The sequence below is a fragment of the Miniopterus schreibersii genome (genome assembly GCF_964146895.1).
Source record: "Miniopterus schreibersii genome assembly, chromosome: 15".
In the NCBI taxonomy this organism is placed as follows: domain Eukaryota; kingdom Metazoa; phylum Chordata; class Mammalia; order Chiroptera; family Miniopteridae; genus Miniopterus; species Miniopterus schreibersii.
In genome coordinates this window covers 48,475,827-48,498,146 of record NC_138115.1, presented here as the reverse complement: position 1 = coordinate 48,498,146, position 22,320 = coordinate 48,475,827, and the positions used below count along the sequence as shown (strand labels likewise).

The 22,320-nt window shown below is 57.5% G+C and overlaps 1 protein-coding gene across 2 annotated transcripts in view; it reads right to left on the bottom strand.

The window, feature by feature from the left end:
- Window positions 1-21,627, bottom strand: part of LIMD1 (LIM domain containing 1) — a 41,790-nt gene extending 20,163 nt beyond the window's left edge. Inside the window, exons 1-2 of one of the 2 annotated variants that reach the window (XM_081160240.1) lie at window positions 19,773-21,626; window positions 558-659 (exon numbers count right to left, since the gene is read on the bottom strand). In XM_081160240.1, coding sequence (XP_081016366.1) covers window positions 558-659; window positions 19,773-21,168 — 1,498 coding nt within the window. In that variant the 5' untranslated portion in view covers window positions 21,169-21,626. Of the gene's footprint in view, window positions 1-557; window positions 660-19,772 lie in introns of both variants that reach the window. The other variant, XM_081160241.1, reaches the window with a different exon arrangement.
- Window positions 21,628-22,320: the final 693 nt, after the last annotated feature.

The window sequence follows — 22,320 nt, the reverse complement described above, 5'->3', positions numbered from 1 at the left end:
TTTGTCATAATGCAGGTACCAGAGCACAAAGACGCCCACAGGTGGGTGCTGACAGGCACCGCCGCCTGCGAGGGGCACACACAGCATGCACGCACACACCCGCACTTCACACCCGTACAGAAGCCTTCAAATCAAAGACCCGAGTCAACGAATTAGGAAGGGCCCCCGCTCACACGAGGGGTAACTGGCTGATTAATCACCTTTTGGCCCCCACCAAAGGGGAGAGAACTGACAATGGGCAGATGATGGTAAATCCCTGTGCTTCCCCCACCCCCCAGCTCTTCCGAGACCTCCAATGGGCATTACAAACCAGATGTTATTAGGGATGGCTCTGAGCCACTCAACTTGCCACCAAAGTGATCCCTGGTGCTCTATGACCGGTCACCTGACCTTGATGGGCCCTGTGCTAATGGCATGAAACCCTGCTTAGAGGCACCAACCTTTCAGTGGGACCATGGAGGGCCGAGGGCCAGTGTCTCCAGGATGGTGCTCTTCTCTCTCCTCCCTTTCTCGGTCCTCACGATCCTTACCCCCCAACCCCCTCTACACACACTTACTGCAGGCTGCACAGGTGAAGCAGGCGTCGTGGTAGAGGTTCCCCATGGCCTGGCAGGCCTGGCCGGCCCCGAACACCCCTTTGCTGCATTTCACACAGGAGCCTGCAGGGGCAAGAACACACCGGTGAGTCAGGATGGAGTAGTGTAAACTGAGTCATGAAAAGCCACTGAGCAAAGCCAGGCGATCCTCCCTATAAGCAGCACATTACCAAACCCATGGGTCACTCCTTTGAAATGTCTCTCTCCCTCTCCCCCCCCCCCCAGTGCTTCCCATGGCAGGGAACGGCTGCCAGTGCGTGTATGCGTGTGCGTGTGCACACATGCAGGATGAGACTACTGGGTAGCTGGTATTTCTGTGCCCAGCAAACAGGAAAGTGAATAGAGTGCCCCACTGCTATGAAATGGGAAACGTCAATGAATTCAGAGGCCTCGGCGTTTCTTTTTATCTGATTAATTTCATATACAACTTAGGCTGCTCTTAAGTCAGGAAATACATCAGTTCTGGACACACTTGGAGCTGGGACCATCAGCAGGAAGCTGGAATGAAGACGGCAGGTCCTGTCATGACAGCTCCTCTGAAAGGCTCATTCTATCACTTCAGACACCAGTGGAGCTGGTGGCGGCTGCTGGGACCTGGAGAACGGGACACTGAGCAGGCCGGGCCACTGGGGAGCACGGGGACGTGAAAGCGATCGTGTTGGCGTGCTTGCCACTGGACGAGGCACCTACCGTGCTGTGGCAGGTTCCTGGTCACCGGGGCATCTGCCTGCCTCTGCTTCGGGACAGGGGCCATATGCTGCCTGTGGCCTCTGCAAGTACTTAATGAACTGCTGAATCACTTCCTAGCAGCTCTACGTGCAGCCCGGCCCTCTCCCCCTCCCCTCCTTATACCTGGGCACACATGTCCATCCCCCGGCAAGTGCTTTTCACAGAGATTCAGACGCTTATTCATCTCCAAACACCCCCAGCCACTGACAAGGTGCACCTCCTATGCCCTCAACAAACACGTGTAAAAACAAACGGATCACACGGGCATCTGCTGAGCACTGGCTGTGGCATGATTCAATGCAATGATGGGGGACAGTGCTCCTGAAAAAGTGGTATTAATTATACAGTGGGACCTCGGTTTTCAAATGCGATCCGTTCCGGAGACTGAGTTCTGAAACGTTCGAAAACCGAGGGATCCACAGCCGAGATCCTGGGCCTCAGGATCTTGCCCTCGGCGGAAGCCGCGGGGCATGTGCGACTTCCGAGGCGTGTTCGAAAACCGAAGCATTTCCTTCCAGGATTACGGTGTTCGTAACCCGAAATGTTCCTCAACGGAGACGTTCGAAAACCGAGGTGCCACTGTCTATCTGGTGACCCCGAGGCCTACTTCCAGCCCTCCCCGTCCCAAGTCCCCTGGCTGACCTGACTCTAAACCCTGACACCAAGCAACAGAGGCGGGCTTGTCCGACAGCGACCGAAGCCCACTCAGGCCCGACTGGACGGCGCATCACAGCACCGTGAATATATCTGCTCACCGACGTGCACAGAACCACCCCCAGCGGCAGCACCACTTGGTCCCTGCTGATTGCGTGGCCCCTTTGCTGAACCTACAGGAGGAATGTCACTGCAAGGACGGGAGAGCCGGGAGGGCCAAGGGCATGGTGGCCCGAGCGCCATTCCCGGCGGAGCACATCGCAGGAAGGCAGCCTCCAGGGCAGCTCGCGGGGAGGAAGGCCGCAAGGAAGCTCCGCGGCGGGGAGCCCGTCACCTCCCACTGGAGACCTGAGCTGATCCGGTTTGGGTCTGGGGAGTAAGGTCGGAGCGGCTGTCCCTCTCCTGCTCCAAAGGCCAGTGGCAGGATGGACAGCGTCTTCAAGTGGACACGGACAACGGCAGGCCTCCCGGGCTTCCTGCCCTTTATCTCTCACGTCAGGCCTTCCTCCCCTCCCCGCAGCCAGCGAGCGACACTGTCTTCTGGCTTCCTCTTCATCTGGGGACTGTGACCTACTGACTTCAACCCGCCCCCCCCACTCCCACAGCTGGGTCCTCTGTCCTTGGGGCCGCTCACATCCTCTGGCCACGCCGACCAGCTCGCACACATACAAAGCAAGGAAGGGCCGTCGGTCACCCCGCGAGGAAGATCCCGTACGAAGCCACGTAGGTAGGAAGCTATTTCATCCTTGCAGCCTGTGGCAAACGGACAGAAAAGTACCACGTGGGCAGGAAATAGATTCATTCCTCCTTTGGTAGGGAAAAAAAATCAATCCAAGTCCATTTCATGTTCTAGAAAATATAATGTGCCTACCAGACCCCGGGCTGGGAGTTTCTCCCGGGGAAGGAGCCGCTGCCAACACCCCTTTCTGAAGCCGCTGTAATTGGCTGAGGGTCACACCGCCGATAGGTTCGAGAGATGGAATCTGAGCCCAGGCTCTAACTCAAAGGTCCTGTTATTCCTGTCTGGTGGGCAGATGTGTCTATTCCAGCCCCATACAGGGGCCCGCTGACAAAGAGAGGGCTCCTTCCTCACTCCCTACACACCACCTGCTCAGGGATTCAGACCCAAGACCAGTCCCACCCCAGATCGCCTCCTGACCTCCCAGCCCACCTCTCATTCTGGCCTAACCCACGCACACAGGCCACCTTTCTGCCTGGGGCCGTTGTCAACCACAAGCCGCCCCCCCGCCCCCACCCCCGCCCCGTGGACCCTCAGTTCCTCCGGCCTGTCTGCCGGGACCACTGCAGCTGGAGCCTTCACCCCACAACTGATTCTCTCACTCAAGCCGAGCCAGGCTCTCCACACGCCGGCAAGAGGATGGCGAGCCGAGGGGCTGCACTCTGCTCCTGCCAGGACACCGGGATCGGCCGCAGCTGACCACTCTCACCTAGTCCAGCAAACTCACTAAGGGGCCTAAGGAGAGGCTCGGGCTTGTGGGGCAATAAGAAATCTATGTATTGGTCTCTGCCCCCAGTTCCTGTTAAAATGTGGACCCCACTCTTGACACAGACGTCCTACGTCCTGTGCAATTCCCTGGGTGATGGGAGCGAGCGTCTTTTGTTCTGCTTACTGAGGCGATTCTGGGTGGGCTCCCGGGTGGGGGCTGGTTACTAGAAAGACCAAGCCATGATTACAGCCAGGAACTTTCCGCCCCACCCCCATCCTCCAGAGGGGAGAGGGCCTGGAAAATTAGTAACTGATCACGCCTACATGAGGACGTCTCCATAAAAATCCTCAAAGTATGGGATTCAGAGAGAGCTCTGGGTTGGTGAAGACACCCATGTGCCAGGAGGGTGGTGCACCCCAACTCCATGGGGCAGAAGCTCCCGTACCTGGGACCCTTTGCGGAACCCACCCTGTGTATTTCTCTGTCTGGCTACTCAACTGTGTCCTTTATCGTATACTTCATAATCAACTGGAAAACATAAGTGTTTCCCAGAGTTCTCTGAGCCAATTATCAAACCCGAGGAGATACCAGAACTGCAAGGTACAGCAGCTCGGTCAGAAACACAGGTGACGACCTGGACTTGCGACTGGCACCTGAAGTGGGGGTGGGGGTGGGGGTGGGGGCAGTTTTATGAGTGGCCTGTGCTAACTCCAACTCCCGCCAGGATTGAACTGAACTGTAGGACACCCAGCTGGTATTGCAGAATTGGCTGGTGTGGAAAAACCACATATTGAGTGTCAAAATGTTGTGAGTGGAAGGTACAGAGATTTCCCAAATGCCCCCTGCCCCCCCCACTCACACACCCTCCCCCATGATCAACACCCCCCACCAAAGTGGTACCTTTGGTAGAACCATGAACCCAGAGTTTACATTAGGGCCCATTCTTGGAGCTGTACACTCTCTGGGTTTGGACAAATGTGCAATGACAGGGATCTACCGTTATCATAGCATCCAGAGCATTTTCCCTGCCCTAAAAATCCCCTGTGCTCTGCCCACTCAGCCCTCCCTCCCTCTAGCATCTGGCACCCGCCGGCTGATCTTTTCACTGCCTCCACAGCTTTGCCTTTTCCAGAATGTCATGCAGTTGGAATCAGACAGTGTATGTGGCCTTTCCAGATTGGCTTCTCTCACTTAGTCACACACATTTAAGGTTCCTCGTGTCTTATTGTCGCTTGACAGCTCATTTCTTTTTAGTGCTGAATAATATTCCATCGTCTGGATGGCCCTCGGTTTGCTGATCCATTCGCCTACTGAAGGATGTCTTGGTTGCCTCCAGGTTTTGGTGATTGTGACTACAGCTGCTGTAAACATCCACGGGCAGGTTTTCGTGTGGACACAGGTTTTCAGCTCATTTGCGTAAACACCAAGGGGCAAGACTGCTGGGAAAAGCACACGTGTACGGTAACCACACGTTTAGTTTTGTACGCAACTGCCGCAAGGTCTTGCAGAGTGGCTGTGGGATTTTTTGGTTTTTTAAAATATATCTTTACTGATTTCAGAGAGAGGAAAGGAGAGGGAGAGAGAGAGAGAGAAACTTCAATGATGAGAGAGTCACTGATTGGCTGCCTCCTGCACGCCCCCTGCGGGGATCGAGCCCGAAACCGGGGCATGCACCCTGACCGGGAATCGAACCACGATCTCCTGGATCCTAGGCCGATGCTCAACTGCTGAGCCACGCTGGCCGGGCTGTGGGATTCTTTTAAAAATCACAATATTCCCACACAGAACAAGGATAAGGGGCAGCTTCCTGTTTTAAGAGATGTACAACCGGAGGCAAGAGCCACCAGGGATGCTTCGGGCACTTGGCCCGCCTCTCTTCTGCGGCTTGTGGTTCTTCTGCCAGGTAGAGCTAGGAATACACGTGCCCTCCCATCTGTTGGAAAATTAGCTTGTTGAGGCCTGGCTGTATACCGTGTCCCCACGAACAGGAGGAAATCGGAGTGTCTCAGGCACAGGAAGTGCCAAGTGACACTGACAGCATTCAAAAGCCAGAGCTGGGGGAGGGAGGGTGGTCCAGCTTTAGGAAAAGGTAAGAGAAGGCGCTGGGACAGCAAGGCCACAGGCACGTGCACAACTGCGGGATGACTCACGGGACAGCGATGAGCCAGCTGGGCTCCGGGAGGAGGTGCTGGAGGCAAGGAAACTCCAGAGGGGGCCCCTGGGACACAGGAGGGGACAGGAAGTGACTTTCTGAACCAGGGAGGGAATGCGGGGCCGGAGAGGAGGAACAGAGGAGAGGCTGCACATCTCGGGCAGCAGACAGGGCTTCAGAGGGACCGCAGAGTGTCCAAGACGGTCACCAACCGATGTGGCAGAGACTTGGGGCAAAACTGACCAAATGCAGATTCCACCCATCCGGGCCCGGAGAGCGTTCCCTGGGAAATAAGTTATCCCAAATTGGTATTAAATTATCTTCCGCACAGCCGAGGCCAAAACTTAACTTGGGCTTAGGGCCATGGCACCACCCCTCCCTTGCAAAGGCAGGGTTTACACACAAGGAGGCCAGCGAAGCACCCTGCACGAAGGCCTGGCCGCAGCAGAGCTCCTGCCTCCTGCCGTCGACTGCAGCCCTCCTTCGGTGGAACGCAGAGCCAACCTGGGCGATGACCCAGTGGGCATCTTCTGTGGTCATGATGAGGACTGAACCATAAAGGCTCCATCGGGCTAGGCTGGGTGGGGTCCTACACCCCAGCTCACACCTGGGCCCCTCCAGGGACTGCTCCTCTCTGCGGGAGGAGGGGAGCCCTCCTGAAGCTGCCCCACCCTTCACTGGGCATGGAGGGGCAGCCTCTCTAGCTCTGCCCGATGCTGAACATCACGGGGGTGGGGGGTGGGGGGAACACACAGCCATCAACCACCTGCTGTGCTGGAAGGGGGTTGAGAAGAAGGTCCCAGCATCTAGGCAGCATTTGGGGGTGGGCTGAGGGGGGGGGGGTCGGTCTGCCTGGAACATATCTGAATGAATTACTCCAGACACAAGTTCAACAAGGCTTTTTCTCAGCTGAGGGCTGCAGCCTGTGGCCCTGGGCAGCTCTGGGAGTCAACAGGTTCTGAAGAGATGCTAAGAGTTTGGGGCAGAGCTGGACCAATGACCCCGGCAACGGTCTTCCTTCCAGCCACAGTACAAGCTCACAAAACAACACACACCCAGAGGCAGTGGGTGCTGGGCCTCTGCCTCACGTGCACAGGGCCACTTCCCAAGCCCAGCTGTAGGAGCCGGTAGAGATGCTCACCACGACCTCCAGGGACGGGCTTCAGTCCGGGGGTGGGGCCAAGCCACCTCAGGCGATGCTAAGGCGAGGCCAAGGTTGATAAGCAACAAACCACACCCCACCTGGCTCCGGGGCCTCCGGCCTCTGCCCTCTCTCCCACGCACCCTGTAGTTCCGAGTGGAGGGGTGAACTCTCAGCAAGCCACAGAGGAAGTATTTAAGGCCATTCTGGGCTCAGGGCCATTGCGTCAGTCTGCTTTCTTCATTCTACAACCTGCCCCAAACCAACCCTGGCTTCACTTCACTGCAGCAGGAAAGGAAGTTTCTATCACAATCTCCCAATCACTGTAAGCTGAGGCGGCCGCACAGCTGCCCAGGGCACACGGCCTTCCCTGCCCTCCACTCCCCGAAGGAAAGAAGGAGCTCAAGGTATCCCCCAGCAAGCCTCGCAACTCCCCTCCCACTCCTGCAGCCACTGGGGTGCCCCGGCCTGCAGCTCTGGGTCACCCTCCCTGTCCTTCCCGTCACTTCCAGCCTCTCCACTCAGAAGCCCGTTGACTTTCTCAGCTCTAATGTGACACAGAGACGGCCCATCCGCATAGGAAAAGGTGTGCCACCTCGCCAGGAGTCAGACTCAAAGGAGGGCTGCCACTTGTCACTGACCCGCTGGCAAAGACGGAAACCAGTCATAGCCGTCACTGAGGGTGCGGGAAAAGGGCACTCGGTATGTTGTCTGCAGAAGCTTAAATGCGAGAACCTTTCTGGAAGGAAGCGCGTGTGACACAACATAGGAAAGCCTTAAAAACCTCCGCACCATCTGACATGGAGATTTAACAGCCCGGGCTGTGGCACTACCGGGGACTCTCATCGTTCACCGTAGTCCTTTCCATAAAGTCACCACAGACACTGAAGTCCCGAACACGGAACCGTGGCTCCCAGAGGAAACGCAAGGTTAGGTTCCCACGAGGCTCTGCTCACATTTCATCAACCAGTCGGCACCTAACGTTGCTTTCCCTGCGTTTCCGTTTAAAGACACCTTACTCAGTGTACGCTGTTGCACTAACACCCACGTCACGCCAAAAGCCCAAGACTCACGCCTGAACGAAGCTCACGTAACGCAAGGATTTTCTCCGTAAGACGCGCCAGAGCCTTCTCACGTTTACAAGCCCTGGGCAGCACGTCAGCGCTGCTCCGGGGGGCATTTAAAACAGAGAAATCACCAACAAAGAGCACAAAAATGCAAAAACTGTGGCACTCAACGGGCCGCGAACAGAACAGTTATTTATAGGAGGAGTGCGGAAGCAGGCAGGCAGCGTGTCTCCTCACTAGGCCTTGGCTGGCACGTCCGCAGGGGACTCAAATTTTTCACTGCTCTGCGTGTGTCCCCAAGCGATCGCCAAAGAGCTGACTGTTGATTTGGGGGTGACAAATAAATTTTAGCAAGTAGGCAAGTTCGCAAACAGAACTGAGTAAAAAGGGCCAACTATATGAATGCCACATGCACCCGTGTATTACCTTTTAGGACAGGAAAACGGATAAAGGGTGAGGGAATCGGAGCAGCGGTGGCCTGGGGTGGGGAGTGACTGGGGAGAGGTGGGAGGAAGCTTTCTAGGCTGAAACTTTCTACATTTTGACAGGAGCATGCGTTCCATGGGTGCATGCGTTTGTGAAAACTCCTGGAACTAAACATTTCACTACATGTAAATGTAAGTTTTTAAAAAACAGCCACAAATTCTTTGACATGTAGGGGAGGGCTGGGGACGGTCAGGTACAGAGATGAACAGCCCACAGCACAGCTGGGCCGGGGCCCTGCCCTGTACCCGGCTCCGCCCAGCCTTCCCGCCCCCTCATCCGGCTTCCTTGGCCCTCTGGCTGTACACGCGGGCAGAGCTGCCCTCCCCACTTCCCCGTGCCCACTGCCCCGCATGGGTAACCTGGAGAGGTGACAGCCACAGGCAGGCCACGAGCAGGGGAGGGGCTGCTGCCTCTAAACCTAACCTCTGGGGTGGGCCGACAAAGGGCCTCTGTGTAGGCCAGGCCACCTGAGAGGACAGCCTCGGCTGCGTCACAACGGGCCCCAGACAATGGGGTCTTTGGAAGCTGCCCGGAAAGCCACCCCTGCTTGGCCACCCACCCCCACGCTCAGGAAAGACCTCCAGGGCCTGGCTAGAGGCGCAGGGTGTGGGCAGCCCGTCAGCTGGGGCCCCAGAGCAGCCAAATCCCGAAGGGCCCCACCCACCTCTCGACAGGAAACGGCGTTTTCACTTCTCTAACTGCAGCGAGGGGTGGGCGGTCTCTGGATGCTCTGCCTGTGCTCGCTGAACAGTGTGTGTTTTTACGGTTCTGGAAAATTGGCTCGGCTGCATGACCACCTGCTCGGTCCTGCCCCATGCAGACCCCGGCTTAGGGCCCCAGAGTATCTTACTCTTCCAAAAGAGCTCACAGGAGCCTCAGTGGGCTCACTGGCGGGGGCAATCGTGAAATCAGTCTCCCCTGGACAAATAGCAATCTTTTGGTTTAAGCATTTGTGGGTTTTTGTCGTTGCTGTTAATCCTCAGCTGAGGATATTTTTCCATTGACTTTTAGAGAGAGCGGAAAGAGGGAAGGCATGGGGGGAGAGAAACATCGATGTGAGAGCGACACATCGATTGGTTGCCTCCCACTCGCACCCCAACGGGGCCAGAGATCGAACCTGCAGCCCAGGTACGTGCCATTGACTGGGAATCGAACCCTCGACCCTTCGGTGCACAAGCCGACTCTCCAGCCGCTGAGCCACACCGGGCCAGGGCCAGTTGTGGGCTTGGCTTTCAGATGAGGCAAGATAAAGGTGCTTTGGTATTTTAGAGAAAATAATCATGGTAAGTGCCTGTAGGGTGAGCAGTCACCATGTGCCACGCCCAGTTCTAAGTGCTTCCTATAGCTCGGCCCCGCCCCACAGAAAAACAATGCCAGCCACCGTGTAAAAAGTAAAATCCATCCCGTGAAACTAATTTTAATAACGTATTTACTTAGCCCGATATACCCAAAAGTATTCTCATTTCAACATAAAGTCAATGTTGAAATGTTAATGAGCTATTTCCATTTTTTCCCATGCCAAGTCCTCAAAGTCCAGGTCTCTTCCACAGGTAGAGCACACCTGAACCGAGACCGCCCGCCACCTTCTGAAGTGCCTGGTACTGCCTGTGGCTGGTGCGCCCATAAGGGACAGTACAGACTCATGCTAATTAATTTAGTTCTCACAACAACCATACCCACATTTCCCTGATGGGGAAACTGAGGCACAAGAACAATGAGCAGTCTGCCCAGGGCGGACCCGGCCACGGCCGACCCAGAGCCCACACACGTATGTGTCTTTTCATTCCCACAAACAGCTCCTCCAATTCTGATTTTTGTAGAAGGCAAATAAACGTCTTCTCAGATACGAACACGCATACCAGCCAGCACGTCGCCCTGCTCCCATCCCCACCTCATTCCCATCCCACATCCCAGCAGGGGGAGCCAGGCAATAAGTCTGTGCACAAAGGCAGCCAGCCCCACTGATCCTAATCCAGTCCCGTGTATACAGCAGGCGTTCCTTAATGGCTGTTGAGGGAGTAGGTGATTTGGGCTTGGAGCTGGATGTGATGATGGACAGAGGTGGGTGAAAGGTCTGGGGAAGGATGGGGGCGGGGCCCGTGAGGGCCATGGGGACGCAGTAGGAAAGTCACTGAGCCACTGGGGTTCACGCCCACAGCCCAGCTGCAGGACTCCAGGGCTGCACCTGGCCAAGCAAGACAGGAAGCGCCCAGAGAGTCACGCAGGACACGTGCTGTGACGGCAATTCCCTCCTCCTCAAAACGCGGGCAGCTCTCACGTCGCACAGGAAACGGGACATCGCCACGCTTACAGACTTTGGAGGTTCGGCAACCCCCACGTTCAACTCCCACCCGTGTCTGGCCCACCCGCCAAAGCCACGTCGCCCAAGCCCTCGCCCCATAAGCTCATCCTTCGCCTCTGATACGTGTCAGGGTCTGACCGACACCAGCACAGGGGTCACAGCTACCACGGAGCACAGCACGGAGCAGTCACTGTGTCGTTCACTGTGCCTCGGCCCACTATTGCGAAGCAAACATTTCAATTTTTTATTACACTTTATGAGTCACTTCTACAGTCCAGGTCCCGCGTTTTTATATTTTGAATCTCGTCGCTGTTTCTGTGTTTGGTTTTATTCCGTTTTCCTCATTTCTTAAGAGCCGCTTGATCATATAGCTGAACTTTCCCCCAAAAGCACGCAGTTTTGATTCCATGAGCCAGGCCAATGATGAGCAGCGTTGCTGGACGGAGGTGGGCATTCAGGGTCTCCCTGGCTGGGACCCGATGATCTCAGGGAGATGGCCTGGGGGCCAACTCAAAAGAGTGCCCGCCGTCGCCATCCCCTCGCCTGCCGCCCAGGGTGTGTCCATTTACACGCGTGTGTTCCACGCCCTCGCCACCCCGGGCTTCTCCACTCCGTTGCTGGCTACTCTTCCAAGTTCAACGGACACACACATGCCCCCCCCCCCCCCCCCAGTGCCTGAAGCAGGTCCTGCCTCCAAGCATGGTCACCCCGCAGCCCAGGAAAGCAAACAGGACTATAACAAGCACGGGACACTCGCTCCCCCGGGCGAGGGAACCGAGGGCAGGATCGTGAAGCCAGGTGCCCGCGCTGGCCCGGCTGCAGCGGGCTCCCCGGGCGCCAGCGCGGCCAAGGCGAAGGCAGCTCTGTGGGCGGGCGCGCGGAGCCCAGCCGCGGCCGCTGTCAGCTGGGCCGCCGTAACCCATCTCTTTCCAAATCCAATACCCACCGCCTCATCGGGAAGCAATGGGAACTGAGGCGGGGGGGACAGGGCAGGGGACAATTCGGCAGATGCGAACCTCCACCCTGGCCCCTGGGCGAGCGCTGCCCCTCATGTGAGCAAACAGGGCCACACGTGGGTTCCATCCACGGAAAGGAAACCGCCCAGTCAGCTGACAGGAGGCTCCAGAGAACAGGGAAGCTGCTGTTGTGGTCACAGGGGCGTCGGGCAACAAATGGCAAACCCGCTACTGTGTCGTCACGCTGAAATGACCGTCATGTGCGGTCCAGCCCCGAGCCTGCTGAGATGCATGTCCACCCTGACTCAGGGCCCGCACCAGGAGAGGGGTGCCTTGTCCACTCAGTCCTCAAATTATCTGGGTCTCTGCAACCCCAGGATCAACTGCAGGGAGACCCACACTAAACTCAAGGCCCCTTCTTTCGAATGACAGACAGCATCATGGTAGGCTTCCAGAACTTTCTATATACTACAAATACATGTGTGCGGGGGGAAGATATGCTCCCAACAGAATTCCAGTAAGCGGGGGTAAGCGGTCCTGGCTCTCCCGGGACATGCACGGGCGAGTCACAGAACAAGAAGGGCGAGGAAGGAACGGGGCCAAGTCTAAACTCGTGGCTCTCAAACCTTAAAATAACCTGGCCGCAGACCCGTAAGTATTCCCTTGGAACACTCGAGCAGAACGCCTCCCCATCCACCCTGACCCCGAGCTTCTGTGTCCAGCTGGTTTCCCTGGGAGGGGACAAATAAAAAACAAAACCTGGAGCAGATATAAATATTTACTGGCAAGTGCTGCCCTGCCCGCGACGCGCCTCGGGAATCTTGGAACCCGTTTTGCTTTAGGGTAAAGCTTCTGTTCAGTTGGCCAGATGGACTCCAAGCACAGCTCCATCCAACACTTGGTTTCAAGCATCTTCACACACAGCCTGGGGTTGACCACGACTCTCAGGCCAAGGCCTCATCACTGTCCCTATTCTTGTCCACAATACTTAGGGGTGTCACACAAGCACCTCGAGCACCCGCCCCCGTGCCCTAACCCACACCCTTTAGGGGAACAGGAGGAGTCAGGGACCTGAGGGGCGGTGGGCAGTCAAGGCCCCGGTCAGGCTCCATCACTGCCCTACAGGGAGGGGCCCTGGCCTGCACAGGAACCTGGGGCTGCCCCAGCTCCAGGAGTGGGTTCCAGCTCCTCTGCCAGCTCAGGTGCCCCTCCATGCCCTGCCTTCCTTGTTGCTCCACAAAAGAAAGGGGGAGATTTCAGCCCTGACCTACTTGTGGCCACAGACCCCCTGAAGTTCCCTTCGTCAGAGCCACTGTGCTCCCAGGAGCTAGGAGGCAGCAGGCGTGGTAGCTAAGATCTCGGACTCGGCAAAGCTCCTTCAAAACATATGAGCTGGGTTCCTTAATGTCCGTGTACCTCAGTTTGCCATCTATAAAATGCAGATAATAAAATAGGGCCGCTGGGAGGCTGAAACAAATTCATGCATCTGAGATGACTTACAAAGTGCTCAGCACAGAGCAACTGTTCAAAAGATTTTAGCAAAACTATCTCAGAGCCATAACCCCAGCCCTTCTCCTTCACACCCTAACTGAAGCCCCTCCATTCCTTCAACAGAAATCCACGGAGCCCCCACTACGTGGGGCGCTGACAGTGACGAGCCCCGAGGCAACTGTCCTGGGTCCAATGGCCCAGACTGAGACCCAGTACCGCTGAGGACATGACAGGAGTCCACAGAGGAGCCCTGGGACATACTAGCAAAAACAAGGTCACTGAGCCACATGGCCGGTGCTTGCAGCTGTGCCCTGCCCTGAGGACCCCAAGTTCAACTAGAGTGAGTCTCAAAAGGCCTCTGGGGTGGGCAGCCACTGTAAACACCGTGGCTCCCACATTTGATTGTTTCCTTTCTAATCTCACTTTCATCACACACCCTCTGCAGAGCAAACTGGCCTGCCTCTAGCTGAGAAAGTACTTTTACATCTGGCCAAAGAGCCAAGAACCACTGCTCCAGACGCATCCAGCAACCCGCATCCCAACAGGCTCCGGCCGCTGTCTTGCACTGGGAACTTTCTGCAGAAAATCTTAACAGTGATTGTTCTGAGGGCGGCAGGAATGCCAGTGACTCACGGTTTTCGCTTTAACTGTACGTCTTTTCTAGACTATCTCCAGCACAGGTGATTACCACTTACAATGGAAAATGAAAGAGTTGTCTGTAATCCTGTAGAGGTCTGGTAGGGGGATCATTCTGTATAGCCCCTGCCTCCCCAGGCTCTCATCGTGGCCAACTCTGCAGCTACCTGGCTCCCTGTCACTGGGTCAGCTAAAATCCAGACACTCAAGTGCACCCCAAGCCACAGCTGCTGAATTTCAGGCTGAGAGGCGCCCAGCTCAGCACAGAGAAAGAGCAGCTCGCCAGTGTCACACGTGGGCTGTTGGTGGGATCAGGCCCAGAACGCCTGGCTTCCTCACTCTCAGGTGCATGCCTCACCTCCACAATCCTGTCCCGTGTGGGAGTCATAAATCAACACACATAAAGAAATGCAACTTTTAAGCCTGGCCAGGCGTGGATCAGCAGTTGAGCATTGACCTAGGATCCAGATCGCGGTTTGATTCCTGGTCAGGGCACATGCCGAGGTTGTGGGCTCGATCCCCAGTTTGGGGCATGCGGGAGGCAGCCGATCCATGACTCTCTCATCCTTGATGTTTCTATCTGTTCCTCTCTCTCTCCCTCTCCCTTCCTCTCCCTGAAATCAATAAAGATATATTCAAAATAAAAATTTTAAATAAAATAAAATAAATTTTAAAATCTCTGGCAAGAACGGACACATCTAAAGGTCACTTTCAGCCCTGGGTCACTAATGGAGAACAAGAGAATTAGATGGATAACACGAGACATTTTTTCCTGGTCCCAAAGGAACAGGCGCGCAGGAACACCATCCTGAGGAGGGAGGACCTCAGAAGGCCTGAGGGACCCGGCGGCCACCGTGGGAAACCGATGTCAGGACACACCAGTGTTACAGCCGGAGACCCGCTGCCCCGAGGGGATCAGAGGCCGCAGCATCGTGCTGGCCAGGGGACGCTGGCTGGGGAAGGGCAAGGGCACAAACCCCGTGGTGGGAAAGAACACAGCTCAGGGGCCAGCAACGGGGCCGGTGGGACAGGGGCCAGTGAGCGCAGGGAGCTCAGCCACAGTGAGAAACTACGTTGTCACGGCCAAGTGCGACGGCCTGAGCCTGACCCTCTGGTGTCCTTCCCTGCAGCACCGGTGCTGAGAGCACAGGGACGCTGACCATGCGCCTTGCGGGTGTCACCTCTCTGAACAAAGTGCGGGAGCCTGACCATCCTCCCCACGAAACCTCTGGAGAGCAATCCTGTGGACAGAGCTGGCAGGTGGGGCTGGGGCACAGGGTAATACAAAGTCCACCCCTTCCGAGAACAGAGACGGCCAACGGTATCCGAGCCCTGACCACCGACCACACAGGGGCGGCCACATCACAGTGCTGGCCACGCTGACGTCACCGGCTCCTGCCAGCGCAGCCCGATCTGCTTTCTGACTCCCCACGCTGTCCATTCATCCCCAAACCTGCCACGAAATGTTTTTAAATTTGCTTAAGGTTTCAAAAGTTACTTCAAATCACACAATTGCTTAAAAACTCATATTTGCCTTCAGAAGTCACGACGACGGTTATCTTTCAAAGGTGGTGGTGACTGTGAGGGACACAGGTAGGGGGGCTTCTTGGGTGCTGGTCACGTTCTGTGTCTTGATCTGGGTGCAGGTAACGTGGGTGTGTCCAGTTTGGGAGCATCCATGATATGTCTATTATACATCAATAAAAAGTTAAAAGACACAGGTCCTCTGGCTTTTGAGGGGACGATTACCTGGCCTACTAACAAAAGTGCACATAGGTTATCCCATTTCTAAAGGGCTGGGTGTCCCCGGATCTCAGGTGTGCACCTGTGGGGCGAGACGGGCAGGACAGGAGTCCTGGGTGCCACTCACAAACGTTACCCGGAGGATCAGAAACGTACTTTCATGGCACTGGATGCCTGGGTCCAAGTCCTGGCACAATGTCTCCAAAAGGAACTCGGGTGAATTCCAAGGCGATCGCACTTGGTCACGCCGGCTACTCAGACAGAGCCGGAGGGCCGATCACCCTCTGCTGCCTCCTAGTTCAGCACCAGGTTCAGGTTTACTGACATGCCTGGCATTTGGGGGTAACTGGGGTCGGCCCAGGCTCTCCTCGGCCCATCCACTTCCTTCCGCTCCCTCCGCAGGGAGGGGTCCCAAGAGCCCGCCCCAGGGAGCCCCCGTCCGCTAAACCCTGTCTCGGCCTCCCTGGAAGCCCAGCCTGTGACAGTGTTTGTGTATTTTCCCTGGAAAGGGAGGAGAGGCCCAGCACGAGGAAGACAAATGGGCACCGCGGAGGAAAAAGCGGGAAAGATTAAACAAAAGGCACAATGTCCTCCTCACTTCCTCTGCGCTGTAAACAGTGTTCAAACAGGGGACAAGCAGCAGGGCACCGGCCGCGTCCTCCAAGAGCGAGGCCTGGACGGCCGGAACCCAGCGCCGTTCCCCAGCATCGAGTCTGTGCTTAACTCCTTCCTCGTGGACAGAACGACACAGAGGCCTCCCGGAAGACTCCCGGAGAAGGAACCGGGGGGGGGGGGGGGGAACGACACACATGCCTCCCAAGGACCATGATGTCACAAACCTACAAAGACAGCCATGGAAAGTGCCCGAAGGATCCACGGCGGCCAGCTGATCAATAACTGTAAACTGAGGAGTCGCAGACTCAGTGCTCCCAAAGGTGGCAGCAGGGAGTCCCGAGCTCTTCCCACGATGTCAGATATGCACAGGACACCCGCGTCTGTCCCAGGAAGGGGCCTACGTAACCAGCCCACACACCTGCTTTGCTCTGCTCCTGGCTAGAATTACGACGACCGAGGGCGACAATCGCCTCACCCTGACTCTCTCCGGGGTCTGCAGATATTCTTCTATTTGGAAGTACAAGTTCATCATTGTTAACAAACGCAGTGCGCTGGGCAGACAAAATCTTTCCAGTGACACCAGACCTAGGGGAGGGAAGGCGTCCGTGTGGCGAGCCCTCAGCTGGTCCAGCCCCCTCGTCCTGCAGATGGGGGAGGCCTGGAAGAGACCAGGGTTCGCGTGGCCCAGAGCTGACCACCGGATGCCCAGAGGGCAGGCATTCCCCTCTGCCACACAGCCGGTCACAGCAGAGCCATGGCAGCTCAGTGCCACACCAGGCATGGGGCAGGCCCTCTCCGCCATGGCGGGCAGCGGGGTCCCCGGCACAAGCTCCCAGGAGAGCCACTGGGCAGTATCTGAAGGACACACAGCCCCAGCCCCGCAACCCCACCCCTGGAGTGTATCCCACAGTTCCGCTTGCACCTTGCAGGCGGCCCCTTTAAAGGTCCTCCACAAGGGCTGCTTACGTGACCCGGGGCACATCCACACGGTGGTGACACCAAGCCAACTCGACGCATGCCAGTACAGAACAACTGCCAAGACACACTGTTCAGGGGCGAAGGCAAAGAGCAGGTGACAGTGTGTACCCCTGCCACCGGCAGATATATATATACATTCATTATACTCAGGACGCCCGGCTAGGCAGGGGTGGGAAGGAGGCTCATGATTTTGTATGTTTCCGCGTCTTCTGAATTGTCTATACGTGAATGATGCGGTTAAAAAAATAAGGAAGATTCCCTTCACGTGAAATATCCAGAATAGGTAAATCTAGAGAGACACAGCTTGGTGGTTTCTGGGGGCTGGGAGGGGGGGAATGGGAAGCAACAGCTTTATGGGGGGGGCTTCCTTTGAGGCGATGAAAATGTTTGGGAATAGACAGAGGTGGCGCTTGCACAACACTATGAACGTGCTAAATGCCACTGACGTTCACCACAATTTTTCAAAAGCCATAAATATATACGAATGAATGAGGTTTTCACGTCTGAGCTTGGGGGGAGAGGCATGGCCATGGGGGCTGAGCCTGGGGGCTCCCGTCCCAGCCACGCCCAGCACCGCCTGTGAGACCTCGGGTAAGTAACGTAACCCCCCAAGCCTCAGTTTCCCCCTCAGCACAGCGACATAACCACAGAGCCTGCGTCCTAGGGTTGCTGCGACGGGTAAATGAAACAGTCCACGTCAAGTGTCTAGCCCAGCAGCTGGCACAGCCCAGGCCCCAGGGCCTCTGCTCTGGCCCTCTGCCCTGCTGAGTACACCCTTCCCCTGGGCAGGCTGTGGTCCCCTCCCTCGCCTCCCTCAAGTCTCTGCTCAGATGCCATCTTCTGGATGGCACCTTCTCTGACCTCCTGATTTAAACAGGGAACCCTCTCTGCCCCGCGGGTCCATCCCCTCCTCCAGCTCCTTCTCCCCCTGAAACTGGCTTATTTATCCTGCTCAACTCCCGGCTTCTACTTCACTGTCTGCTTGGGAGGCAGAGTTTCTGTCCGTCCTGTTCACTCTGTACCCCAGGAGGGATGCCCGGCCGCTGTGGCTCAGTGGCTGAGCTTCGACCCATGAACCAGGAGGTCACGGTTCGATTCCCAGTCAGGGCACAAGCCGGGGTTGCGGGCTGGATCCCCAGTGGGAGCGTGCAGGAGGCAGCCGATCAATGACTCTGTCATCATTGATGTTTCAACTCTCCCTCTCCCTTCTTCTCTTCGAAATCAATAAAAACATATTTAAAGGATAAAATAAGTAAAAACATTTCTGCAGATGAGGATTTAAAAACACTAAAAAACAAATAACTAAGTGTGGAATGAATGGTGTTAGCTAATATCTACGCTCCGATTCGGAGTGTAAACATCCCTCCCTGAAAAAACAACAACTGTTGTTTTGTTTAGTGAGCTTGAAATGAAAAATTAAACAGAAGTTCCAATTTTAAAACCCACAGTATTTCCAGCTAAGCACTATTCCCCAAGGGGGGAATTTGCAGAGAAGAGATGATTCTCAGTAAACTGATGCTACGGGCTCGAAAACATAAACCACCAAAGTCACCCCGACCTGTAACTGCCCCGTGCGGTGTAACAGCGGTCACCACGAGGCTCTCAGCAGGAGCAAGAACACGGTGCCACCGCAGGAGCCTCGGACCCGCCGAGCACCTCGGGACAGAACCGCCCTCAGGGAGAACTGGGCTCCTCCACCTCACTCGGCAGAGCGGTCGCCCCAGCGGGACTCAGCTTCCCAGGGCTCTCAGGCCTCACAGGGAGAAACCGTGACCCCAAGAACCCAGAGTTCAAAAATGTAAAACAAAAAAACAAAAACAACCCTCAGACTCCTCTAAAAATAGGCCGTCTTTGAGTTAGGTCTCCGCCGAGCCGGCCACATCATTACTCCACGGAGGCTGCAAGTCCTGCGAGGAGGCACCGCGCGGAAGCCAGCAGTCTCCAAGAGTCTGCGGTTTAAAAAAGAGGACAGAATAAAATCGGCAAGTTTGAGCGAAACCAGAAAGGAGCACCTTCCACCCTGTTGTCAGCAATCTGCCTGCTGGCTGGAACCCAGGGTGGGAGTGGGGGGCCGAGTCAGGAGGCAGCTCATCCACGGGGCTCAGATTTCCCTGAACGTCAGGAGCGCTCAGCTGGCTTGTGAAAATGCTGATTGCTGGGTCTCACCCCAATTTCTGGGGCGGGGCCCTATAATTTGCCTCTCTAACCAGTTCCCAGGGGAAGGGATAGAGAAAGAGAAGCACTGCTCTAGAACAATTATTTCATGTTAGTGTGACACGTGCCTCAACTGCACACAGTACCTGCAAACAGACAGACAGATACACACACACTGGGCCTTACGGAGCCCCTGCCTGACCGCTGGTCCTCAAATAGCCAGACCTGCCTGGCCCAGCAACTATCAACGCACCACTCGGGTTATGGGGACCCGAGAAAGCTGCTCCCACTCAAGTCCTGAGTGAGCCCATCACTGTGAGAGGCTCCAAAGCACACCTGAAACCCTTGAAAGCCAAAGTCACAGCATTTTCCTTTTTTGAAAGCAGTCATGAGCCGTCCCACCCGGCTTCACCCTTCGCACATGGGTAACCCCCAGCTGCTGCAAGATCCGCTTTCTGCCCGGGGATGCTTTCAAATTTCTGAATCAGAAGAAGCAGCTAAAAGAGGAAGCCAAGGAAAAAAAGAAAAAAAAAAAAAGACAGGCCGCTCCAGGACAGCTACAGCATCCCTGGTGGCTACCCCATCACCCACTGTGGGCAACTAAAACAGCAGCCTCTCACTCACCAAAGTAATCGGCCTTCGGATGAGCATCCATCTCCCGCTCCAGGCGCTGGGTGAGGGCTTCTAACTTCAGTTCGGCAGTCGAGGGCCCAAGCTCAGGGCCGGGGGTGAGGGTCTGGCAGGGCAGCCTCACTCTGTGGGCGCTGGGGCTCTCCGGGAGCACAGACCCCAGGCTGCCCTCAGACCAGCCAGGGGGACCTTCTTTACAAGATAACTCAAGCGGGGTGGACATCACTGGATGGACACGGCTGGTGGGGCTGAGCCTGGGACCAATGCCAGGGTCTGTGCAGCCAGACTTGGGACCCAGCCCAGGGGCTGCACCCAGCTGCAAACTGTCCGTGCTGGCTGGCAAAGATGACGGCCCAGAACTAGAAAGGTAAGATTTGGGCCCATCCTGGAACCAGGACTGAGGGTGCACATTTGGTTTGGGCATGGTGCCTGAAACCTCAGTCCCCACCCCCAAGTTTGTTCTTGGAAGAGCTCCTTGACTGGGGCAGCTCGGGGCCAGCGGTGCTGAGAAAGGGGTCCTGGGCTGAGTGGGCGCCAGGAGAGCCCCGTTCTCCCGGCCTGGGGAGGAAAGGCCAGGGCTTACCCACTGGGAGGAGGCAGTGGTCCAAAGACCTGTTGGCTTCTCGCTCCTGAGGCCATCAGCACCACCACCCTGGCAGCTCTCAAATGACCTGCTGGAGCTCAGGGGTAGCTTCGGCTGGTACAGGTGAGGGTCCCTGGAGGGTTTGGGTGGTGATGGGTCACTGCCTGGGGCGCCAGGCCACCCACTCCCTCCACCCAGCCTGATGCTGGAAGACACTCCTGGTTCTTCACGCCACTTTGGGCTTGCCAAGGAGAGATTGTCATAATAGTCTCCATGGGTGAGGCAAGAAGGATCCTCGCAGGGGCTCAGCCCGTGGAAAGCAGACATCTCAGAACTCACTGGGCTCTCCTTGGAACCACAGTCTTGACTACCAGGCCTTGTGCCACGGACATACGGCCTGGCCTTCTGCTCCTGGGGCGGGTACAAGGGCTGCCCAGCAGCGGCGGTGGGGGCGGCTGTCCCAGGAGCTACTGTGGAGGCAGCCAGAGGGGGCTTGGCAGCACCGTCCAGGGCCAGCTTGCTGCCCGCACCAGCTTCCCGGGGGGCCTGTGGGCCTGTGCGGCCCCCACCGTTGACAGGACCCCGGCTAGCCCTGGGCAGGGTCTCCTCTTGCAGGAGCTGCTGCTGCTGCTGCTGAAGGTGGATTTTGGCCATCTTGGTGGCAAACACCCGGCGTGTTTCCTCAAACTCCGGGTTGTTACCTGCACCCTTGTCCACGCGGAAGAGTCCATCCTTGGAAGCCTCATACATGTTCAGGTCCTCGATGAATTTACTGGCCTCCAGGCCCAGGTCGTCGTACTTATCCATGCTGCAGACGCGCGGGGAGGCCTAGGCCAGGTGCCCCGTCGGTAGCGTCTGGGTGTGTTTGGAGAGGGCAGTGGGGGCGATGCTGGCCAAGAACAGGGGGTTCAAGTCCAGCCCCAAACAAGTAAAACCTTCCACCTGCCCAGAGTGAGAGTCATGACCCCCGGCCTTCGAGCTCGGCCCAAGCTGAGGCCTCAAGACCAAGCGGCCCAAGGTGCCTTCCAGCTCCCCTTGCCCTCGGAAGTGTCCACGTGGGGCGGATGGGGCGCTTCCCTGTCCCAGCTTACCGTGCGTTTTCTTTTTCGAATCATAAAAGGAAAAAGAATAGAAAAGAAAAAAAAAAAAAGAAATCACATCCTCTGCAACCAACCAAACTCGGAAACGCACGCGCAGCGGCCGCCGGGGGGCCGGGGAGGCGCGCGGCCGGGGGGCGCAGAGGCCGCGGGACGGGCGCCGGGTCCCGCCGCTCGCCCCGGGCCGGAGCCGGGACCCCGGCGGGCGCCGCGAGCAGCGCGGCCCCGGGCACGGGCCGGCGGGCGGCCGCGGGAAGTTCTGGGCGGCCGGGCGGGCGGCCTATTGTCCGACGGCGGCGGCGGGGCGCGGGCCAGGGCGGCGGGACGCGGAAGTGAGCGCGCCGGACGCCGTCCCCGCGGTCGGTCGCCAGCCCTGCGCGTCCCGGGCCTGCCAGGAGGCGGGGCGGGCGGGGAGGCGGCCCAGGGGCGGGGGCGCGGCCGGGGCGGGGCGGGGCCGGCGCGGGGGGCGGGCGCGCGGGCGTCCCGGGGCAGGTCTGCGCCCCAGCTCGGGGCCCAGCCACCGGCCCCCCCGCCCCGCCCCGCCCCACCCCCCGGGCTGGGGAGCCTCGAGGTGTGTCCCGCACTCGAGCGCCGGGATTGCGCGGGGTTTTCCCGCTGCCTCCGCCGTCGCCCGCGGGTGCGGGGCTCCGGGCCCCACGCTCCGCCCCGTCCCTGGCGGCGCTGGGCCCGGGCCTGCGAGCGGAGACCCTGGCGCGCGGGCCGCGTGGCCCGGAGACGCGCCGCCCGCAGTTTGCGGGAGTCCCGAGGGCGCGCGCTCCTCGCCCCGCCGGGCCCCAGCTTTCCGGGCGGGAAGCCAGCCCCACGCGTGTCCGTGGACGCTGCCTCCGGCCGGGCCGGGCCC